At 45.5% G+C, this 25,711-nt stretch overlaps 1 protein-coding gene and 1 non-coding gene across 2 annotated transcripts in view; both read right to left on the bottom strand.

Moving 5' to 3' along the window:
• Positions 1–4,527: 4,527 nt before the first annotated feature.
• LOC149367736 (small nucleolar RNA U3) lies at positions 4,528–4,742 on the bottom strand. Its single transcript, XR_016287759.1, has one exon. It is a non-coding gene; the product is annotated as a small nucleolar RNA U3 (small nucleolar RNA).
• Positions 4,743–16,021: 11,279 nt separating this feature from the next.
• LOC149367735 (uncharacterized) overlaps positions 16,022–25,711 on the bottom strand; it is a 63,911-nt gene continuing 54,221 nt past the window's right edge. Inside the window, exons 7-8 of the mRNA XM_089575326.1 lie at positions 19,969–20,143; positions 16,022–17,244 (exon numbers count right to left, since the gene is read on the bottom strand). Coding sequence (XP_089431452.1) covers positions 17,119–17,244; positions 19,969–20,143 — 301 coding nt within the window. The 3' untranslated portion in view covers positions 16,022–17,118. The remainder of the gene's footprint in view (positions 17,245–19,968; positions 20,144–25,711) is intronic.

Here is a 25,711-nt window from a genome sequence, read left to right as displayed (position 1 = left end):
AGAGATGGGTACGTAGGGAGTCTGGGATAGTACCCAGCAAACCACAAACCTCCCATAGATGTCCAGATTAAGTCTGAACGTCTATGTACCAAACCAAAATCTCTCAGACGTCTTATCTACCAACCTTTTTTCGTGGAAAAGCTGCAGACGTACCCACGACATCATATCTGCCTTAACCTAGACTTCTCTTAGATATTACTTGTCACGTCCTGGGTATGTAAGCGAGATATATAATTTAAGAATTCCATATTTTTCAGTCGTTCGATATTTCGTGTTGCCTTACTGCATTTAAAGTTTGAAATCGCTGTTGACTACAAATTGAAGGCATGACCAGCGCTGCCTGTGTTTTTGTGTTTTTTCGTGCTCGCTTCACGGCAACATTATCCTGCCTAGAAAGAAGAAAAATACGGGTAGTAAAGACAAATCTGAATGCACACGCATCAGGTTTCTGACTCAACTGTACGCAGTTGGTTTGAAATGCCAGTCACTTTGGTCAGGATTCGCATTGTTATTTCATTACTATTCTTACATTCAATTTATACCTTGTGCTACAGCCTGCAAGCTATCTCAACCACACTGAAAAGTGAAGACACACTAAAAAACTTTTGTTATTTAGCAGCCAGGACTATATAATAACCATTTTTTCTGATTAACATGTTTTATTCAACTTATCCAACTATTTAAAATACAAGAATTGGTTCAGTTCAATTTTTGGGAGTTATTTTTTTTTTTCAAAAATGTCTTAAATCTGCTAATCGCGCTAGCAATGATAACTATTGGAATGTTGAGCTGAGGAAAGCTTAGGCATTTGTGTTGCTGAATGTGTAACCTCATATTTCTTGAGAATAAACTTCTTGAGTCCCGCTTTTTATCATCATGTCAACACTGTAATCATGTCCACTGCCGGCCAAAAATTTCTCCGTTAACCCTGTGCCAGCGGCGGCCCCCTTATCCCAGCAAACTTCCGAACCTCATCTGCCCACCTGCCCTGATCCTCTCTGCTGTGCTTGCATTCTCTCCGAATCCAGCCCGTTACCCTAATGATAATTGGTCATCTTGCCTTCATGCTACATGCGCTGCCCATATGCCTGTTCTATGCTGCGGACAGGCGGCGGGCGGGGAAAGTGCGGTGAATTGTCTAAGCCGCCATCGCGTTGTAGTTCGTATCGTATTTTATCAATAATAGCGCAAACTGCGCATGGCGATTGCAGCTGTGAAAAAAGTAATATGCTACAATTTAAAAATAATTAACTTATTTTTCATGCCACACCAAGCCTGCTACTAAGTACAAAAAAGAGACGATACAAAATATGTGACAGTCTCGCACATCCGCACGAGGCTAGGTTCAGCCATGGCGGCAGTGGTAGAGCGCAGGGCGTGTGCGATTTCAATCGTGTTCCGTGGGAACGTTGTGTTTGAAGAACCTCGACACAGAATTAATTATTCCCTTACTATTGCTGGCGAGATTGTTCAACCGTTCTTTCCTTGATGGAGCTGAAGGAAGGCAGTTTGATTGCTTTTACTACTCGGCGAAGTGGACCCGTCAGTACGAATTAGGACTACAAGCCGTTTTCACCGGCTGGGATCGTGACCTTTCTTGGTGCGTACTCAGTCTCAGTTTACTCATTGAAGTGTATTTTATGCTATTTTTGCGTTCGTAATGAAAAAATTCTAACGCATTTATCGGCACGTTATATTTTTACGCTCACTCGTTTGGCTGTTTTGCCAAACTCGCTGTGTATTGAAACAAAGGCTGGTGATGTATGCAACTGGCCTCTACTACCGAAATGTGGGCATGCGTTCGGATGGTGTGCCGAAGTGCGTGTGCAAGCACACTCCGCTCAGCACGACTGCCTTTTAGTGCTGCAAGGGCAACCTTTCACGCTTCATAGACTTGCGTCGGTAAAAGTGGCGTAAATTACTGGGTTTGTTTGTTGTGGTTTCTGTGCCATTCTCTTGTCACCTGTAAAAGTGAACAATTATGCTTTCTTTTGCAGCAACCCTGGCTTATTGGGCTCGGCAGAAGAGTATTGATGCCACCGCAGCTGTAAACCTCACGATTATGCTCAACAAGAAGATTCAGTGAAAGCGCCGAGCGCAATAAAATACTGACGCACTAGGAAGTCATCTGCAGTGTTTTGGGCTCCCGTGATGGCCATGTACTCGCTTACTCAACTGTATTTGAGCTAGCTGGAGTGCTTGGATGTCCCGACGACTCCATAGGGAAGTCTGTGGCTGGGATGCAGTAGGTCTCCGTTCCATCTGGAATTGTAACAGGTGTCAGCTGCATCTCGTATTGCAGCTGGTTCCAGTCGCAACTGGTTTAAGGAACAAATTTCCAGTTGCAACAACTGGAAATGTGTCCCTTAAAACAGTAGGACTGGAACCAGTTAGAAATTTTTCACCTGGGTATTGATCTATGTATAGTCATATTCTCTTTATATAGACGTCTAGACTACGTAGACTGGGCGACTTACATGTTCAAAAATATCTGATAAATGTAGAGCGTGATGTCTGCAGTACGTACCTACAACGTGAACTGGACCCCAATTTTCATGTTGTAGGTACGTAGATTTTTCGTAAACGGTACTAAAATGGATGTCTAATGGAGGTGTCTAATGTCCAGCGTAAATATCTCGCTGATGTCTATGGTACGTTTTATGGTTTGCTGGGTATCCTCCGCCCAGCTGGTGAGCTGAACAGGCGGATGATTTGTCTCTTCCGGTGCAGGTTAGGGAGGGCTTGAAGGGAGGCCCGTTCTGTACAGGGTGTCTGTAGAAGCCTGAGGGGTGAATCCTAATGTTGCTTTGTATAGTGTATTGAGGGCCCGGATTAGTTTGTCTTGCTGTGATCCTGTAAGGGGGCATTAAGGAATGTAGTACATGAATTTGCTCAAGACCAGCGCTTGAGCAAGGCGGCTGTGTCTCTCGGAGAGGCCGGAATGTTTTAAAGGGGCTGCGAAACACTGCTTGGGGGGATACCGGCTGGGTTCAGGTGGGTTCTTTATGTCACACAGATGCTGACTTAAAAATAATTATAGGAATCGATGCACAGGAACGGAAGTTATTCAGAGAAGAAATTTCAAAATACAAGCAAACAAAACGCTGCTCTGAACTCGATTTTGGCGGGGCTTCCCACTCCTATTTCGTTCTCCCAATGACGGCACCTGGCGCAACCAATCAAAACAGCCAGCCAGAGCACGTCGCGGAAGTTTGTAATCCATGGTTGCCTGCTCTCTGTAACTCGTTCTTGCTGAGACTGGCAGCGTCGTTTCCATGCCAGAGCGCCCCTGGTGGTGTATTTTTATTTTACTTGCTTTGCAGGGCTTTATCTGAGACAAACAAGTTGTTTTTGTTAATCTTATATAAAACGCAGACAGGTGACAAAATGTGTCTCTATTTATTCACACAATTTGCAGTATATTTACTGTTTGTCCGATCATCAAGCTCGCGCCAGGTGATGTCATATCCGCTGCTAAAAACCCGCCACTGTGTGGCGACACCATCAGAGCGATGAAGTTGTTTTTGGGAGGACATTAAAATATTAAAAAACGGAATATACGCGGTGTTACCGACGCTAATAGCACCATTATGACTCACTGTATGCAATCAACAGGCAAAACAGTTAACTAAGATTGTGTTTCTGGGCCCCTTTAAGACTACGCGGCGGGGCATGTGCGCATGGACTGATTGATGGAAGAGGTGAAAGTATTGGAGGTCAGTGGCATACCCTAGAGCAGGGGTTCTCAAACTTTTTTGCTTGGAGGAACCCCAAAAGCCTTCAACAAGTTCCAGGGAACCCCCCCCCCCCCCCCCCCGCTTTCACTTACCAGCAATGTTGTCGAGTGCATTTTTGCAAAGAGAGAGTTGCAAAAGTTTAATGTTTATTGCACAGATTAATACAAATACTAATGTGATGGGTGGTACTGCTTCCCTTTTAAGAGCAAGTCAAAGCGTGGCTCAGTAGCATGCAGAGCCAGTCTCATATCAGCTGCCGGGTCAGGGCCGGTGAGGGTCCTCGCGGAACACAAGAAGGCAGCCCGCGGAACCCCTGTGTTCCGCGGAACCCAGTTTGAGAACCCCTGCCCTAGAGGACAACACCAACAACAACAACCCAGGATGCGACAAGAGTCGACGCGGGACAACAACAACCCAGGATGCGACAAGAGTCGACGCGGGGGATGCGCTGTCCGGCGAAGGTGAGGGAGACAGAGGGGTTTATCGTCCGTTGATATTTACTACGTGTTATGAGTAGAAGTTCAGATTTCTCCGGGGCAGGTTGCACGCCCGCTTAGGAGAGGTGTGTGAAAAAATGTCCCCCTCCCCCCCAATGGCTTTCGTCGAGCCGTGTCCACCTTAGACCTTTTCCTTCACATTATTTCAACAGATGGCAGCACGAGTTCCAGCACTTTCCCTCGAAAAAATTCAACGCTTTTAAAGCCAACCCACCGATTAGTCAGTCTTTTGCCTTTTGGAGCCCGCACCCGCATATGAACGATTATGTTCTGATTTTTGAAGTTATGTATCAACCACTCAGACTGAGTCTCCGCCCTCCCACCAAACTGTTAAGCTTGGAGGAACGGTCATCAATGGCTGGAACCAGGATCGAAACCCTAAGTTCCGTAGCCGGCTTCGCGCTCAGGCAGAGACCCTGCACTCCTCATCGTGGTTGAGCGTGTTCCGAAATCGCGACTTGCGACTCGGCGATCATCCTATAGAAATGATCCTATGAAGAATGATCTTGCTTACCATACCTTTCCGATTCCAGGCCCACTTCACCGACCACGTTGTAAGCAACAGGTACAGTCGTAGAGAATTATAATTCCTACTCAGTTTAGACAAAGCCTTGCCAAAACCGTTTCATTTTTTAAGCTGCACTACATATCCTACATCAGTATTTAAGTCAAATGAGTTGTTTTCTTTAAATTTTGAAGGACATTCTTGCAATATAGCGGTCTGATTCCGTACTGTTCAGTTGAGTAGCGCGGAGACTATGCCACAACAGCATGTGGCGACACCTTGTGAAGCAGAGCACGACTAAAATATAGCTGTAACGTGGCCTGCGTGTGCGTGCGTGCGTGTGTTATGAGTAAACCCGCGCTGTGCCTTTTCTTTTTGCTGATTCCTGTTACTTTCCCTAAAATTAGCTTTGAAGCTGGCATTCCTATGAAAAAAAAAGGTCGACACAGATCCTGACCTTGCCCTGAAAACGTCGCCACAAAACATGATCAAGACATCCTCGATCCCAGTTGGACTGCTTGAGCACAAGTAAGGGGCAACAACCTGACACAAATGCTCCAGACGCTGCGCAGGTCAAAGCCTTAGTAACAGTTGACATATGCGAGGCTTTCGACTACATATCACACGACCACATCCTCACCATACTATATCGCTGACACGCAGTGCGGCCACAGCATGTAGAATTACATAAGAGCTCTCCTCTCCCACCGCTCTGCCCGTATCCGCTATCTCGACAAACTGTCTCACCCCATCCCACTCACTCGTGGCACTCAACATTAAGGCGCCGTCCTCTCTCCCACTCTCTTTAATGGCATGGTCCGGCTCGCCCGGGTCCTAGCCTACATCCCCGATCTTCATTTCCTAGCTCTTCTACGCAGATCGCCCGGGTCCTAGCCTACATCCCCGATCTTCATTTCCTAGCTCCTCTATGCAGATCGCCCGGGTCCTAGCCTACATCCTCGATCTTCATTTCCTAGCTCTTCTACGCAGACGATCTCACCTTGTGGGTCGCCACTGGCTCACCGGAAGAGGTCTAAATCACACTCCAACAGGCACTTAACACCTTTTCTCCACACACCTCTCCCAAGCGGGCCAGTAATCCGCTCCGGAGAAATAGGAGTAGGAGAAGACTGCGTTGATCCGTCGTTCACCACAGTGCAGGATGAAGCGGAGCGAGCGAGCAAAGCCGGATGGCTGGACCACGGGTGCGTGTCAGCGGCTGGTTTTTAACAAGCGATTTCGGCTATTGTTACGGACAGAATCGCGAAAAAATCCACATCCATAATTTAGGATTTAAGGCTTATTAGTGTTTAACGTCACAAAGTGACTCAGGCTATAGAGGGCGCCGTAGCGAAGGGCTCCGGAAATTTCGACCACCTGGGGTTCTTTAACGTGCGCTGACATCACACTGTACACGGGCCTTTAGAATCTCGCCTCTATAGAAACTCGACCCATGATTTACAAAGCCCCTGCTGGGTTCTAAAAAATGGCTTCTTGAGGAAAGGAAATGGCGCAGTAACTGTCTCACGTATCTCGATGGACACCTGAACAGCGCCGTAAGGGAAGGGAGGAAGGTGGGAGTGAAAGAAGAAAGTGAGAAGGAGGTGCCAGTCGAGGACTCCGGAATAATTTCGGCCACATAGGGACCTTTAACGTGCACTCACATCGCACAGCATACAGGCGACTTCGTTTCGCCTCCATCGAAACGCGACCGCCGCGGCCGTGTTAAGGTATGTCACCACCTTTGAAAAGGCGTTTTTTTTTGTAAAAATGACATTTCTTCTTTTTTTTATTTTGGGAATCCCCAAACATTCAACAATGTTTTGAAGCAAGAATAATGTTCGTATCTTATTTTGTTAAAAAGTTATAGCCAACTTTCGAACAGGTGGTGGACAGTTCTGAAACCGAAACTGATGTGGTTTGGTAACAGAAAATGATAACTCGGCGATAATCAACGGCGTATATTGAAAATTTTTTGTTTTGTTTTAGTTTGATATGTAAAAGATTATTGAAAAGCAATTTGTAAGGCTTCCTTTTTTTTTAAACATTGCTTTAAATTTCCGCAAGAGGGATGCATGGCGCTACAAGCGTCTCAAGAGGCAGTGCCCTACTCAAGAGGCAGTGCCCTACTTTTTGAAGCTAGATCAGGGTGTCTTCGAACGCGCAGCTACAAAAAGAAATTTAACGAAGAAGATGACACATGTGCAGTGTGTGGTAGATCTGTGGAAACAATTGAACACCTCATAATCAAATGTGATGGTATCCATCCGGATGTCGATGCAGGCACAGTCACTCTTTCTGAGGCCCTAGGGTTTAAAGATAACAATGGTCATGTAAATAAATCTGCAGTGGAAGTCAGCAAAAAGCGATTGGAGGATTGGTGGCTGAAAAGCAGAGATGTGGCATAAGGTTAGAATAGTAGGAAACCGTAGGCAAAGTTGATGGAGAATCTTAATGAGAATTGCCAACACAGTAAACCAAAAAAAATAATAAATAAAGAAAAGCTGAGCATGGTGGCAATTGCCACCACCCCGTTTCAAAGGGGGCGCTCCCATCCATCCATCCATCCATCCATCCATCCATCCATCCATCCATCCATCCATCCATCCATCCATCCATCCATCCATCCATCCATCCATCCATCCATCCATCCATCCATCCATCCATCCATCCATCCATCCATCCATCCATCCATCCATCCATCCATCCATCCATCCATCCATCCATCCATCCATCCATCCATCCATCCATCCATCCATCCATCCATCCATCCATCCATCCATCCATCCATCCATCCATCCATCCATCCATCCATCCATCCATCCATCCATCCATCCATCCATCCATCCATCCATCCATCCATCCATCCATCCATCCATCCATCCATCCATCCATCCATCCATCCATCCATCCATCCATCCATCCATCCATCCATCCATCCATCCATCCATCCATCCATCCATCCATCCATCCATCCATCCATCCATCCATCCATCCATCCATCCATCCATCCATCCATCCATCCATCCATCCATCCATCCATCCATCCATCCATCCATCCATCCATCCATCCATCCATCCATCCATCCATCCATCCATCCATCCATCCATCCATCCATCCATCCATCCATCCATCCATCCATCCATCCATCCATCCATCCATCCATCCATCCATCCATCCATCCATCCATCCATCCATCCATCCATCCATCCATCCATCCATCCATCCATCCATCCATCCATCCATCCATCCATCCATCCATCCATCCATCCATCCATCCATCCATCCATCCATCCATCCATCCATCCATCCATCCATCCATCCATCCATCCATCCATCCATCCATCCATCCATCCATCCATCCATCCATCCATCCATCCATCCATCCATCCATCCATCCATCCATCCATCCATCCATCCATCCATCCATCCATCCATCCATCCATCCATCCATCCATCCATCCATCCATCCATCCATCCATCCATCCATCCATCCATCCATCCATCCATCCATCCATCCATCCATCCATCCATCCATCCATCCATCCATCCATCCATCCATCCATCCATCCATCCATCCATCCATCCATCCATCCATCCATCCATCCATCCATCCATCCATCCATCCATCCATCCATCCATCCATCCATCCATCCATCCATCCATCCATCCATCCATCCATCCATCCATCCATCCATCCATCCATCCATCCATCCATCCATCCATCCATCCATCCATCCATCCATCCATCCATCCATCCATCCATCCATCCATCCATCCATCCATCCATCCATCCATCCATCCATCCATCCATCCATCCATCCATCCATCCATCCATCCATCCATCCATCCATCCATCCATCCATCCATCCATCCATCCATCCATCCATCCATCCATCCATCCATCCATCCATCCATCCATCCATCCATCCATCCATCCATCCATCCATCCATCCATCCATCCATCCATCCATCCATCCATCCATCCATCCATCCATCCATCCATCCATCCATCCATCCATCCATCCATCCATCCATCCATCCATCCATCCATCCATCCATCCATCCATCCATCCATCCATCCATCCATCCATCCATCCATCCATCCATCCATCCATCCATCCATCCATCCATCCATCCATCCATCCATCCATCCATCCATCCATCCATCCATCCATCCATCCATCCATCCATCCATCCATCCATCCATCCATCCATCCATCCATCCATCCATCCATCCATCCATCCATCCATCCATCCATCCATCCATCCATCCATCCATCCATCCATCCATCCATCCATCCATCCATCCATCCATCCATCCATCCATCCATCCATCCATCCATCCATCCATCCATCCATCCATCCATCCATCCATCCATCCATCCATCCATCCATCCATCCATCCATCCATCCATCCATCCATCCATCCATCCATCCATCCATCCATCCATCCATCCATCCATCCATCCATCCATCCATCCATCCATCCATCCATCCATCCATCCATCCATCCATCCATCCATCCATCCATCCATCCATCCATCCATCCATCCATCCATCCATCCATCCATCCATCCATCCATCCATCCATCCATCCATCCATCCATCCATCCATCCATCCATCCATCCATCCATCCATCCATCCATCCATCCATCCATCCATCCATCCATCCATCCATCCATCCATCCATCCATCCATCCATCCATCCATCCATCCATCCATCCATCCATCCATCCATCCATCCATCCATCCATCCATCCATCCATCCATCCATCCATCCATCCATCCATCCATCCATCCATCCATCCATCCATCCATCCATCCATCCATCCATCCATCCATCCATCCATCCATCCATCCATCCATCCATCCATCCATCCATCCATCCATCCATCCATCCATCCATCCATCCATCCATCCATCCATCCATCCATCCATCCATCCATCCATCCATCCATCCATCCATCCATCCATCCATCCATCCATCCATCCATCCATCCATCCATCCATCCATCCATCCATCCATCCATCCATCCATCCATCCATCCATCCATCCATCCATCCATCCATCCATCCATCCATCCATCCATCCATCCATCCATCCATCCATCCATCCATCCATCCATCCATCCATCCATCCATCCATCCATCCATCCATCCATCCATCCATCCATCCATCCATCCATCCATCCATCCATCCATCCATCCATCCATCCATCCATCCATCCATCCATCCATCCATCCATCCATCCATCCATCCATCCATCCATCCATCCATCCATCCATCCATCCATCCATCCATCCATCCATCCATCCATCCATCCATCCATCCATCCATCCATCCATCCATCCATCCATCCATCCATCCATCCATCCATCCATCCATCCATCCATCCATCCATCCATCCATCCATCCATCCATCCATCCATCCATCCATCCATCCATCCATCCATCCATCCATCCATCCATCCATCCATCCATCCATCCATCCATCCATCCATCCATCCATCCATCCATCCATCCATCCATCCATCCATCCATCCATCCATCCATCCATCCATCCATCCATCCATCCATCCATCCATCCATCCATCCATCCATCCATCCATCCATCCATCCATCCATCCATCCATCCATCCATCCATCCATCCATCCATCCATCCATCCATCCATCCATCCATCCATCCATCCATCCATCCATCCATCCATCCATCCATCCATCCATCCATCCATCCATCCATCCATCCATCCATCCATCCATCCATCCATCCATCCATCCATCCATCCATCCATCCATCCATCCATCCATCCATCCATCCATCCATCCATCCATCCATCCATCCATCCATCCATCCATCCATCCATCCATCCATCCATCCATCCATCCATCCATCCATCCATCCATCCATCCATCCATCCATCCATCCATCCATCCATCCATCCATCCATCCATCCATCCATCCATCCATCCATCCATCCATCCATCCATCCATCCATCCATCCATCCATCCATCCATCCATCCATCCATCCATCCATCCATCCATCCATCCATCCATCCATCCATCCATCCATCCATCCATCCATCCATCCATCCATCCATCCATCCATCCATCCATCCATCCATCCATCCATCCATCCATCCATCCATCCATCCATCCATCCATCCATCCATCCATCCATCCATCCATCCATCCATCCATCCATCCATCCATCCATCCATCCATCCATCCATCCATCCATCCATCCATCCATCCATCCATCCATCCATCCATCCATCCATCCATCCATCCATCCATCCATCCATCCATCCATCCATCCATCCATCCATCCATCCATCCATCCATCCATCCATCCATCCATCCATCCATCCATCCATCCATCCATCCATCCATCCATCCATCCATCCATCCATCCATCCATCCATCCATCCATCCATCCATCCATCCATCCATCCATCCATCCATCCATCCATCCATCCATCCATCCATCCATCCATCCATCCATCCATCCATCCATCCATCCATCCATCCATCCATCCATCCATCCATCCATCCATCCATCCATCCATCCATCCATCCATCCATCCATCCATCCATCCATCCATCCATCCATCCATCCATCCATCCATCCATCCATCCATCCATCCATCCATCCATCCATCCATCCATCCATCCATCCATCCATCCATCCATCCATCCATCCATCCATCCATCCATCCATCCATCCATCCATCCATCCATCCATCCATCCATCCATCCATCCATCCATCCATCCATCCATCCATCCATCCATCCATCCATCCATCCATCCATCCATCCATCCATCCATCCATCCATCCATCCATCCATCCATCCATCCATCCATCCATCCATCCATCCATCCATCCATCCATCCATCCATCCATCCATCCATCCATCCATCCATCCATCCATCCATCCATCCATCCATCCATCCATCCATCCATCCATCCATCCATCCATCCATCCATCCATCCATCCATCCATCCATCCATCCATCCATCCATCCATCCATCCATCCATCCATCCATCCATCCATCCATCCATCCATCCATCCATCCATCCATCCATCCATCCATCCATCCATCCATCCATCCATCCATCCATCCATCCATCCATCCATCCATCCATCCATCCATCCATCCATCCATCCATCCATCCATCCATCCATCCATCCATCCATCCATCCATCCATCCATCCATCCATCCATCCATCCATCCATCCATCCATCCATCCATCCATCCATCCATCCATCCATCCATCCATCCATCCATCCATCCATCCATCCATCCATCCATCCATCCATCCATCCATCCATCCATCCATCCATCCATCCATCCATCCATCCATCCATCCATCCATCCATCCATCCATCCATCCATCCATCCATCCATCCATCCATCCATCCATCCATCCATCCATCCATCCATCCATCCATCCATCCATCCATCCATCCATCCATCCATCCATCCATCCATCCATCCATCCATCCATCCATCCATCCATCCATCCATCCATCCATCCATCCATCCATCCATCCATCCATCCATCCATCCATCCATCCATCCATCCATCCATCCATCCATCCATCCATCCATCCATCCATCCATCCATCCATCCATCCATCCATCCATCCATCCATCCATCCATCCATCCATCCATCCATCCATCCATCCATCCATCCATCCATCCATCCATCCATCCATCCATCCATCCATCCATCCATCCATCCATCCATCCATCCATCCATCCATCCATCCATCCATCCATCCATCCATCCATCCATCCATCCATCCATCCATCCATCCATCCATCCATCCATCCATCCATCCATCCATCCATCCATCCATCCATCCATCCATCCATCCATCCATCCATCCATCCATCCATCCATCCATCCATCCATCCATCCATCCATCCATCGTCTCAGTTGTTTACTTTGCGCGCGCTTCACGCTATCGCTTTGAATGCTACTGGATTCGTCCCTCAATGATGGTAAAAGAAGTACAGCAGATATTTTGAGGGAAGCAGGAACAACAACAACAACAGGCATCGAATCTGGCCACCACACTCTCGTAGCATGTTGCACCAGTGACCATTACGGTCAACGTTTTTAGGGATCTAAAAACGTTGATTACGGTGTGATGAAGGCCCAGCGCCAATCAACGGGTGAGGCAAAACACCTCCGCAAAAAAAGACGGGCAGCAACAAATGCCAAAAGAGAGCTCGTGTCAGTTAAGGAGGGCCCTCTATGGACCTGTAGGGTTTTAACTTCTTAGGGCATGATGATCTTGTTTCTACAAGGATTGAAAAACTTTAATCTTGTTTTTCTCAAAACTTCTTTTTTTGCATTTTCGTGTTGCGCAAACAGTGATAACTTTGAAATGAATAAATATTTTTCATTGAAACTTTGCACGCTCGTTCCTTTGTTATTAGCCTGTGCAATGAACGAGGATAAATGGAATCGAATGATGAGTTTTGATGTAATCAAGTATTATGTCAAGGAATGCAGGCAAAAATGACACATTTTTTTGTTTTCTTTGGCATTTTTCCTATAACTTTTTTCCCAAGCATCGGATGGCAAAGATCATAGTTGGTTGCACAGTAAGGTTAGTTGGCTAACTCTGTGCCAAAAAGTTTACAATTCCTGCTCTCCATTCGCTAGTTATGAATGTTTGCATAACAGCCAAGTTTGGGCAATTTTTTGTGAATAATAAACGCCAGCATGAATTTTTTCACTCTTTTTTGCTTTTGAATATCATATAAAACAGTGTTTTATAAGGTAAATGTGAAATAAAAATTTAATAGTCAAAATTTAAAAAAATTTTGAAAAAGGTGGTGACATACCTTAAGGATCCCCAGGTGGTCGAAATTATTCCGAAGCCCTCCACTACGGCACATTCCATGCAATGTGCAAACCGTTTCCGCTTCGCTTTAAACAGATTTCTATGGTCGCTACCTGTCACGGTTGACAGGTGGCAAAGTTGGAGACCTTCCTAGATCTCCGCGTCTAGGGGAGAGGCCAAGCGCGAGAGGGAAGAGAGAGAGAGAGGTTGGATGGGATCAACCTAAGTGGCTACAACAAAGCTGTAACAAGGAACACTGAGGCAGTTTTCGAATCAGCGACACTTCTAGGATTCTCAAGTAGACTCGTTCTTGACCACGTATGTGAAGTTATTAGTGCGCTAGCGCTTATATATTGGCTATTCCCCGCATTTAGCCACTGTTTGGCTGTTTCCCTGAAGCCGGTTTTGTGACAGGCTGCTCACCTGCCCAGGTATAATATACCAGGTGTCCCAGCTAAATGTAACCAAGCTTTTAAAAAACACGGGGTGTCCTAGCCGTCTAAACCAAATTAGGGTTGTTTAGAGTCGCGTGACGTAGCCTGGAGTATTTTTTTCTTTCTGCAAGGTTGACTAATTAGTTCAGCTTAATTCACTAACTTTTTATTTATAGAATTGAGGAACAAAGTGTCAATGGAAAAGTTGTAAATCGCTTTGAGAAACAGCTTACTGAGACATTTGCAGCAAAGTAATATTTACGTAAAGCAGTTTTTTTACCCGCCTTTAACCATAACCCACACAATAAAAAAAAGCTTCCACATGACAACTGTGCCACTTCAACGTCCCAAGACGCGACTTAAAGAATAAAATTCGTTTTTTCTGAAGTCCTCTCCTCGATGAGACTTTGGGTGCACATTGGGACAGAGAAGTGAGCGAGCAGCAGGTCACGTGACAACTTTCTTTTAAGGCCAATAAATGAAGCTACGTGAATCGTAACTTGACGGAAACAGCACTACTAACGGTTTTTCGAGGTGATCTAAAACTTTTGCATCGACACTTTCTTCCTGAAGTTAATAATTAAAAAGTTAGCTAATTAAACATATCTAATTAACTTTGAAGGGCGAAAAAAATACTCAAGACTAGGCCACGCGACTATGAACAACCCTGAGTTGGTTTCATTGGACAAGGGCACTTCGCCTTTTTTAAAAGTTTGGTTACATTTAGCTGGGACACCCGGTATATGCCTAGCAACCAGCCCATCGTGTCAAGCGGCAGCGCAATTAATCGTGGGAGACTGCTCGTGAAGAGCATCCTGGATCGTAACTCAACCCAAGTCCCACTGATGGCAGCACCTGCCATAGAAGGGCATTGTCACATCGCTTGACCAATGCAGCACTCCCCCGTGAGTGGTACCAATACTGCCAGGGATCCCTGAATGTAGACGATGACAATGAAAATTGGTTGAAAATTGTTTTTTCGGGAAAAAAAATGGCGTAGTAATTGTCTCGTCTCAATGCACACCCGAACCGCACCATAAGGGAAGAGATAAAGAAGGGAGTGAAAGTAGAAAGAGAGAAGAGGTGCCGTACTGGAAGGCTCCGAAATGATTTTAACCCCTGGGGATCTTTAACGTGCTCCGACACTGCACTGACTGACACTGAAATTTTTAGATTAGACGCAATGAAGTTGGTTTGTATAATGAGCCCTCTCACATATTTTTACGTGGAGGACCTTAATCCTAAATTTAGGTCTGAATCCCAGTAAAAAGTAATTTTTTTGCGAACTATATAGAAGTAATTTCTTAAAAAGCACACTCCTAAGCAATTTTAAATTATTTTTATAATAAACTACAAAACTATAGTAACAGGTGAAAGCAGAGAAAATTATTGTAGATGAGATGTTTACGTAAAAAAAACCCGCCTATTTCATGCTTTCTACTGAACCAAGAGAGCATGCAAAATGCTTGCTTGGCTTCATAAATGAAGTCAGATGCAAGAATATGCAAGTGAAATATTCTAAAATAAGATATGTCATTGTACCGTTTCATGTTTCATTTAAAAATTTGTGACTCCAACCAACTTTTGCTTCTTCCCGGAAACTCAGAGGGCACTCATGTGAGCAAAATTCATGTAACTGCTTGCTAGCTCAATTTTTTTCCAAAGGAATTGGCGGTTTTCGATTTTGCAGTCTGGAATATTTCGCATAAAATGACCTTATAACAAAAAACTGTCGTGTATAATTGAGGGCTGCCCTATTTTATACAGGCCCTCCCATTCGATAATCCGGTTTACCAAATCCTGTATAAATATCGTACTAGATTTTAAATAGGGGTGGGGGTCAAATAATGGGAGTTATTTACTGTAAAGGCACCTCAAGGTTCAAGGTTCCTCTGGTATTTTGAAGACAACGTAACTAGCAACAGCAGGCGTGCAGTAGCTGCTGTCACCAGCTAATAATAGGACACAACCACATAATTTTTACTATAGCCACTTTTATAAAAATACTGTTCGTAACAATGTCTCCATCAGCTTGCTGCCTTCATAAGGAGGGCCAGCACAGAAGGCTACATTCGTCACAAAGGCTTGCGCAAGCTTTCTGCAGTTCAAAGTGCAACCGAGGCCAAGCATGAATTAGGTCTGTACAGGAAAGCAGATTTTGGATTCTGTTTCTATCTGAAGGTACCAATGTGTCGCTGAGGTACATATGAAAAAAAAGAAAGCAAGTAAAACATGCACAATGTGTTTTCGAAGTATTTAACCCTTTGAAGGTTTTTGCCGTATATGTACGGCGGCGGTTTTCTGTCCCGCAAGGTCTTTTTACGTACGGGTACGGTTTCGATCTTCCATTTGAAATTTTGCGCCAAAAGAACAATGCGTGCTCACTGGGGGGTGCTGCCACCTCTTAGGACTTACAAGAAGTGTTTGAATTTTGTGCTGCCTTCTTACGGAGATAAGCAGAACTTATGTCTAGCTTTAGCGCGGCGGCACAGACTGCGGCAACACCCCTTTTGTAGTTTTGGTTTCGCCGCGTGATCGCAACGGAGTCGCGCGAAATTTGAGTTTTCTTTTTGTCAGCACTATCTTGCAGGGGATGCCGAAGTTGATTTCTATCTTTATTGGTGCTGCTCTTAGCTTGCTTATCACCACCGCTCGTGAAATTCTATTGAACATTTTCCAGTTGTGAGTGATGCTGTCACCAAAGTACTGTTCCTAATTTTTTTCTACTATTTATTCTCGATTATATACATTTTGTAGATTCAAGATCCGCAATAAAGTAATTTGACCACCTGGGAAAGTTTTCTTCAAAATAATTCGACCCTCAAAGGGTTAAACTCTTCAAAAATATTCACTTTTTCAGTGCAATCCTTGGCAGCACAGCCTTCAGCATGCTGATAAGTTCCAACTTGAGTTTCTCTCTGCAGTCTGAACAGCAAACCTTCACCAGCCTTGTTAAAAATGATGCACGCTCAGCGCTCATGTCCAGAACTTGCCACATCATCAAATGCACGTTTTTTTTTTTAAGGCAGGTTCCGTGCTTTTTCTGCTAAAACGGAAACAAGTCTGAAGACATGTCAACTTGAAGTTGACCCGATGAGTCGAGAGTGGTAGTATTTTCGAAGAACACTTGTGGAGTGCGCCGGGGAATGGGAGGAAGCTTTCCTGCATGCCGAACCAGGACATGCTGAGTCAGCTGGTACCTGCGAAGGGGTGCGACAACCACATGAGGGCAGGGGCTCAGAGATGCCATCACATATGTTTACACTGCAAGGCATGGGAAGGGCATTGTTATTTTTCATTTTTTTTTCAACCACTCTAACATAAGTAAGAAAAAGTAGCCCATTGTGCGAATGACGCTGTGGGTATGGTACTTTCTATGCTTATTTCTTATGGAGCCCAACCTCTCTTTCATATTCATGTGAAACACAACTAGTATCATTTACGCATCAGCTAAATGTCATCCTTGACATTATACATTCCAAACATAAAATAAGGTGCATATTGTGTCCTTTAAAAAAAAGAGCAGAGAAATAAAAAAAAACCAAGAGAGTCTTGATTCACACCATACTTATTTAGTAAATATTAAACGCATTTACAGACCTCTAGCTTGTTTTTTTGTCATGCTAGGCTTTCCACAAGCAACATGGGGACAACATATAAACAATGATAAAAGGGAAACTACTAAAGCTGTCATTGTGAAACTTTATATCTGATTGTTTGATACTGTTTTAAGCCAGTTTACCAAATTTCATCACTCTAAGTCGAAAAATAGAAAAGTTGCCTTCAGTCCCCTCATCCCCCCTTAATCGTCCATTTTTCCGCGGTAGCAAAAGAGTTAACATCCCGAGGCGACACATGGGTTATGAGGAACGCTGCACAGTGGAGCACACGGGCGTTTTTGTTTGCTGTTCTTACATTTATTTATGTTTCAGCTGCTGATTCTTTCTTGTACAGCCTTTGTCAAAAATACACAGCCCAAGGGGTTTGCTTCCAAGCCATGTAGCGGGGCTCTTTAGCCCACCTGACAGTCCTAAGCTTGTGAGGGTTGCGGACTTATCTTCCTCCCCCCCCCTTCGTGAGATTATGGACCCTGAGTATGCAAGAGGAGCCGCACTGCAGGGCTCAGAAGCAGACCCTGTGGGATGTATACTTTTGACAAAGACTGTACCTGTGCTCGTGCTTTCTGAACAAATTTGCAGTTGTGACGTTTTCTTCCCTGCTGTGTGAAATTTTGCCTGCCAGTAAACTGCCGAGCACCGTGAATGCATTCTAAGTTGACTGACTGTCAGTTTTGACCTACACCAAAGTAGGGCCAGCACGTGGCATCACAGGCACAACAGTAATCCTGCGCTGCCCATAGTGTTTACAATGAGGTCGTGAGCAAGCAGAGCAGACTTGTAGATTAGTGGATATGCTTCACATATAGAAACGCAGAATGATTATGAGGGGTAGGCCAAGCATAGCATGTACTGTACCTAACACTACAAATTCCACCGAGGAGAGAAAGAAAGCCTTCAAGAAAAATAAGGAACAGCACCAATAAAATGCCTTTCAGGGCTTGTTAAAGAAGGGACAAGGGCCTTAAAGTTTTTTTTTTTTATAATGGCGTGAAATTCTCAACGCCAACCAAAAACAAAAACAAAAAAACAAAAAATGTTCTGGCTCCCGTACAAGAGCCTTGTTCACAATGAAAAGAGAAATGATGGCGTGAGTCATGTTCATGTATGCATGAAAAGGGGACGCAGAGTGTGCGTAACCCGTTGTCAGATTTCCGCAGTTCCAGTTCAAGGCGTTATTGGTTGTTTGTATCGTCAAAGATTCCAGGTGAAGGCGAGGGCATCTGTTCTTTTCAGTTCCAAGTCCCAGTCAATATCATGCTGATTCGATAAGGAGTGCTCGGCGATAGCACTGGAGTCCACTTTATTTTGACATCGTTTTTATGTTCTTTTAAGCACCTTTCAAAGCTATCTGATTCGCCAATGCAGATCAAGGAATGCTGTAAACATGCAGGGGTACCTTTCTTTTCGAAGAGCGTCCTTTACGTTCACCAAAGCCCAACGCAGTTTTCTGGTCAGAACATGGGCGATGTGGATGTCGAAAGTGCGGAGAATGCGTGCCAATGCCTCGCTGATTCCAAGGGTATAGGGAACAGCGGCACATTTTAGGGGCAGAAATGTAATGACAGGAGAAGACATCAGCCAAAAAATGTTTGTCACTAATCTGAAATATTTATAGAACTGAATCACCCAAGAGGCACTTTGTGTGGTGATGCCGTTTTTACTTTTTTGCCTTGGTGAAAATGCATCGGTGAAAAAAATCTACGAATAGAATGTACAAAACGGGTCGGCTGGTAACTTACAGAAACAACTTACAGGAAAGCAGCATATTAAATTTATTGCATAATGTAAAAATCGGCAAAAATAGTATCTCCGCATAGCTCTACTCTTTCTGAATAAATGAATGCCAAGCTCATTTTAGGCAGACGAAGAACGGAGACAAAGTGGCTTCCAATTTGTGCGCACTTACTGAGTCCCAGGAAAATGCCTGTGGCTTTGGCTTCGCTCGTGTGACGTCATCTCGAGAGGTCCCGAACGAAAGGGTGCGAATTGAACTTTCAAATGGTTGCAAAATGGCAGCAATTGGACAGTGGTTTTGGAATTGCAATTGCCTGGTGAAGCGGTGGTCCCGGGTTCGAATCCCCGGACCAGGACGAATTTTTCTTTAACTACGAAGTTTCTGAGAAAGCTGTATAGCTTTCCTTTGTAGCCGCATGGCTGCGCTCGGGTGGATGCCAATGAGTAATTACTCCCTTATTACAAATCTACTCCACCTTGGGGGATTCCCCTAAACATTTGACCAACCACAAGTAACATTTGCAGCTTGGTTCACGCCAGAGGACAACCAATGAAGAAGCTGTAACCGACCTGCGCTGGAAGCTCTGTGGGCAGAGGTCGCACCGATAGGGGCGCTCCTTGGTGTGCCTCAGCTGGTGCCTGCGGATGGCGCTCTCGAAGCGGCTCACAAACGGGCAGTACGGGCACTGCAGCACACGCTGCAGCTTGCGAACGGTCGACTGTGCGGTCGGTCGGACAGCCAGCTCTGCACACAGCAAGTGCACACGTGGGGAAAAGCTCTGCGTTGCACAGAGGCACTGCCATCTTTGCACTGCTGGGGGGCCAGAGGCAAAAAGGCAAGAGGAAAAACTTGAGCGGACACATAAAAACTCCGCCTTAAGGGTTTGATGCAATAGCGTTAATGGCTACCTTCAGTGGCCTGTGCTAAAGGGAGCCATTCATAGATTGCGGGGAATCCTCATACCACTCCTGGCACAGTGGTGCAGCGGTTAAGGGGAGATGATGGTTATTGGTTTGGCTTATTGGGGTTTAACGTCCCAAAGCAACTCAGGCTATGAGGGATGCTGTAGTGAAGGGCTCCGGAAATTTCGACCACCTGGGGTTCTTTAACGTGCACTGACATCGCACAGCACACGGGCCTCTAGAATTTCGGCTTCATCGAAATTCGGCCACTGCGGCCAGGACCGAACCCGTCTTTCAGGTCAGCAGCCGAGCGCCGTAACCACTGAGCCACCGCGGCGGGGCCGGTTAAAGGTGCAGTGAAAAGGAATCTGAACTCGTCTTTTTGCTGCGGAAACTCTATCTACCTGTTCTGGGCATTCTAAGAAACTTCGACTTATTGCCCTGTGTGGCCGATTTCCCTAATTAAATTGCATTAACGTCTGGCTCCCGCCTTTTTTTTTAATTCCCGTACGGTGGGCGAAGTCGAACAACGCGTGGAGTGCCTTTCAGCCAGCTCTGTAGGGGCTTGCCACTCTGCCATCGGCGGAGTAATACGTAGTAACCCGTAGTAGCAAACAGTCCGCGCGTATTTTTATTTCTGCGGGCTTATTTTGAGGCTATATTACCTGCGAATGAAACTATTTATTCACGGAAACCTAAAAAAACAAAATAAAGCGAAAGCAAAGCCTCCATGGAGCTGGCTGAAAGGCACTCCACGCGTTGGTTGACTCCACCCACCGTACGGGGAGAATTAAACCGATTTAATTAGGGAAATCGGCCACGCAGGGCAATAAGTCGAAGTTTCTAAGAATGCCCGGAACATGTAAATCAAGTTCCCGCGGCAGAAAGACGAGTTCAGATTCCTCTTCACTGCACCTTTGAGTAATGCGCCACTGCCCTGGCTGGTGGCTGTCCGGTGGACAGGTTGTGATGTCACAAGGTAATGTGACATCGACCCGCTTTTTTACTCACAACGCTGATCGATCTTCTGCAGATTGGCAGCCTCACCTCAATGCTCTTGTGTTAGAAAATTGAGCACGAACTACACTGCTGAGTAAGCAAGCCGTGGTCACTACACAAAGTACAAAAAAAGTCCACAGAGTTCCTCAAAGTTACTTACTGGGAGAAGAGGTGCTGCGGTAGTTCATGCAACAAAGGGGAAGCACTGGAATGCCGAGAAGAGGACACTTTGTATTTAGTTTGGCCATTGTTGGGCAGGAGGTGAGGATTCAATGGTAAAAATAAGGATCCTTCTTGAGACAAACCTCCAGAAAGTACCAAATTAATACCAATATCAAAATACCAGACTAATGCCGAACATTCCCTCATGTCAATTTTATTGAAAACGTAGAAAACGCACTAACAAATGAATTTATTCTGTGCACAGAGGGCAGCATAGTGGCCCAGCGTCAATTCCGTGGCAAAATCCACGTTTTTGGCCCAGCACTAGCCTAGCCAGATATGAAGTGTACACTTTCCGGCATTCTCGCCGTAAACAAAGCGGTCTTTAAAGAACTCTGCGTCTTTTCCCTCTAGAAAATGTTTTGAAACTCCATGCAAACATTCACATACCAATCAAGAGCGCTCGAAGGGCATGTTGCAGTGTGAGCAGGGGATATTTGTCACTGGGCTTGATATTGTTTTCAAAGGCACGAGCTACAGAGCACAACTTATACAGAAGTACAGTCTTTGTCAAAAGTAACCAGGCTGCATGGTTTGCTTCTCATCCGTATAACAGAGCCCCCACAGCTTCCCTAAAGGTCAAAAAGTTCTTTGAAGGTGAGGACAGGGGTTCTTCTTACCACACAGAGATTTAGAGCTTGAGGGCCGGCATAATGGCCTTAATATGTGACTGAGAAGAAAAACGTGCAGCCTGGTTACTTTTGACAAAGACTGTACACACAAAGTACGATGTTGTTTGAAGCCCTCTGCCACCAGTAGGTAACCACAATACACACTGCAGCCCAACTTTCGAGTGCTCTACACAGGTGTGTGGAGCACACTACGTACAACACAACACACATCTGACTCGGGCATTGTGTCCAGAGACATTTGTGAAAAAAAGACAGAACTGACAGCGGAGAGCACTTCTACACAACAGCCAGAGCTGATCCAGGGTGCACTGGCGGAAGTTCTGCAGGCACTTCTACTCGCTAGCAAGGAACAAGAACAGTTCTGTGGGCAGCACCAGCGAGCAAGGATTGGCAGGTGAACAGACAGCAGAGCCGTGGGCGTACTGATCGGCATCACCTTCATAAACTCAACCACTCAAACTTTTCTTGGCACTCGACAGCAAAATGCCACTTTTGCACGACGGGTTGTCAGGCAAAAGGAAAACCAGAAAATGCACAAAAATAATCGCAAAGTCATTCAAAATGACTGGATGCATCTGCCCATTTGGCCAACGTTTCGAGACAAACAATGCCGTGAGTTCCTCTCTCATGTAAATCACCACAAGGTGTGCAAAAGTGGAGACTGCTCAGTCTCTGTACACAGTCCTGCTGCAATAAGAGCAATGGACCAGGCAGAACATTAGGAGTGCAAGATTTTGGTAATACGGTGGCTGTACAATAAAAAATCAGCATCCAAGAGTAAAAAGCAAGCTACAAAGAGCAATGAAGCTTTTGACAAAAATATATAATACTGCACTGTGAGCTAAGAAAGAAAATCTTCTATTGTAGTAAAAGAATACAAATGACAAGATAATTCATGTTGCTCACAGGCACGAATGGAAAGCATTTTGAGAGTCAGGCTTCACAATACAGTGAAAAAACACACGGTTGTTACGAAAACATATGAAACATTATGTAGTTTGTTGAAGCAGGCAGAAAAATAAATGCATTTGTGAAATTTGGAAGGAAAAAGCTATGTCAACAAACAACATGAAAAGACACTATACATGAACAATAAAGAGTGCCACAGAACTGCGCTGCCTCAAATGTCAGCTCAGTAACTCCGACTTCAACTAAGTTCTAGATAATTTTTTTTCAACACTCTTTCACAACCACTACATTAAATTCACTTGAAACCACGCTGCAACACACCATGAATGAAGACTGCTGGTAGTTCATTTCCCCTCAGTTAAGCATGACAGAATCTTCTCTGCTTATATTCAAGAGTAACCGTAGCTAAAACTGAAGCAAAATTGGTGAAATTTATGCCCAGCACTATTCCAATATCTTCCAATAGCACAAAAAAAGAGGGGTGGGGGTGGGGGGAGTTTTCCCATGTTTGCATTTTTTAGCTACAATATGACTTTTTCCCATCGTAAGCAGCTTTTCCATGTGACTGAACAGTCTGCACTGCACTCCAGTGTTCTGCTTTCCGTCTACAAAAACATGAACCAATATTTGTAGTCACATGCCCAAACAATCATGTCTTCTGTTCATCGCTGCATAAAAGTCTGTACCAACAACTACTACTTCTTTCACTGTACACTGTTTTGCAACCTGAAGCAAGCAAACAGTGCTGCCATTCAACACCCATCAAACTTTTACTTGCAGTCCCTGTGGACCGAAGTACGAGAGCAAATAGCTGGACAGTGCAGCTACGCAAAAGATAACACACTCAGGAAGGCATTCACAGCACAGCGGGGGAAAATATGAGGCAATGGACTCAACAACTGCAAACCGCACTCACTTGTCAAAGTGCTGCTTTGCTCATTCTTAAGGGGGGAAGCTGGTCTTAGGAGAAAAAATTTTGTTAATGAAGTCAAAGTAACGAAACCTCAGGGAACATGCATTTTTGCATGCTGATTCCAAATATGTAGTTTAATTTTACGTAGAACAAGTCCTTGTGCACTTATGTAATATGTTATGTAACTTCTTGCCAAGATCTTTCAATAAATTTTGCACCAGGAAATTTTCTAGGACGCATGCCATTGGCTTGTCTGGATGAAATTATTATCCTGCGTATCATAGAAGTTGAGTTACAGGGTTTTGAATTTGCCACTGCACAGATGAGAAGAAACTGATAATTTCAAAATCCTCTAACTCAATGAGATTCACTGGTCACTGACCATGGTCCAACATAAACAAAAATGACGTTTCGGGAGCGCTACGGCTCCCTTGTTCACAATGAGCAACCGGCTCGTCGTCCCGGGCTTTTTGTAGCGGTTAGTATCGTTTTTAGACATTTAGCGTACATAGGGTGCAATGTGCCATCATTCTTATTTATTGTGTTAGGCGTAGTCTGGATTATTAGTGACTCGAGATTTCGGTGGGCTGGAACATTCTTTTCTGTTGTCACTATATCTGCTTCATCCCAGTTAATTTCATGGCCAGTCTCTTGCGCATGCTCCAGGATTGTGTGCGTTGTCGCTTTTCCTCTTCGTACGATAGGGGCACATTGCACCCTATCTACGCTAAATGTCTAAAAACGAACCCAACCGCTACAAAAAGCCTGGGACGACGAGCCGGTTGCTCATTGTGAACAAGGGAGCCGTAGCGCTCCCGAAACGTCATTTTTGTTTTTGTTTGACCATGGTCAGTGACCAGTGAATCTCATCAAGTCATGATTCCTGACCAGACGGTATGCCGTCGAACCCTTGACTACATCCTCTAACTCACCTTCTATAACAGGCAGGATGATAATTTTACCCTTCTTGCATAGCTTGTTGTCAAGAGAAACCAATGGCATGCAATCTAACAAGTTCCCTGCAGTATAATTTCTTTCAAACTCTCGGCAAAAGTTACCTAACATATTGCCTAAGTGCACAAGGACTTGTTGTACATGAAATTAAATTACATATTTGGAATCAGCATGTATAAAAATACATGTTCCCTGAAGATTTCATGGTAGTGACTTCATTGGTAAAAATTTATTTCTAAGACCCTCTTCCCCCCTTAAAGCAAGAGATGACAAAACACTGCTTTTTTTTCAACATGTGTGAAAATCTAAAGATTACGCATGGAACAGTGCAGATTAGCTGCCCATGCTGCATTACAAAAGCAGGTCAGAACTTTTCCGAGCTTCACACAAGTCTCTCTTGGCACTGCGTAGGATGAAGCGAAAGGGAGCAATTTCGACCTGGAAGAAAAGAGATATCGAATTACTTAAAAGGCAAAATAAGATGCTTTGCCTATGTTGCACGGGCTGCTCATGGTAGACAGAAGCTTCAGCGTAAGGGATACACGGTGCACCACTTGCTAGCCTCCGTACCCAAGAGCAGTGTTGGACAATATCGAAGCAAGAACTCTTCGACCAAGAAAATATTTTCAATTCTCGACCCAACTCCTCCCTCCCTTCTCTCAATGTTAATTTACTTCACTCATTGTTTCCAAGTGGTTCAGGTACAGCCCCCGCCAAAAGTATACAGACCAAGGGGCTTACTCACGGGGCCTGCAGCGTGCCCAGTTATGCATCCTAAGAG

Source organism: Amblyomma mixtum, chromosome 1 (genome assembly GCF_055824585.1).
Source record: "Amblyomma mixtum isolate Tamu chromosome 1, ASM5582458v1, whole genome shotgun sequence".
Classification (NCBI taxonomy): domain Eukaryota; kingdom Metazoa; phylum Arthropoda; class Arachnida; order Ixodida; family Ixodidae; genus Amblyomma; species Amblyomma mixtum.
This window is presented reverse-complemented; position numbering and strand designations above follow the sequence as displayed.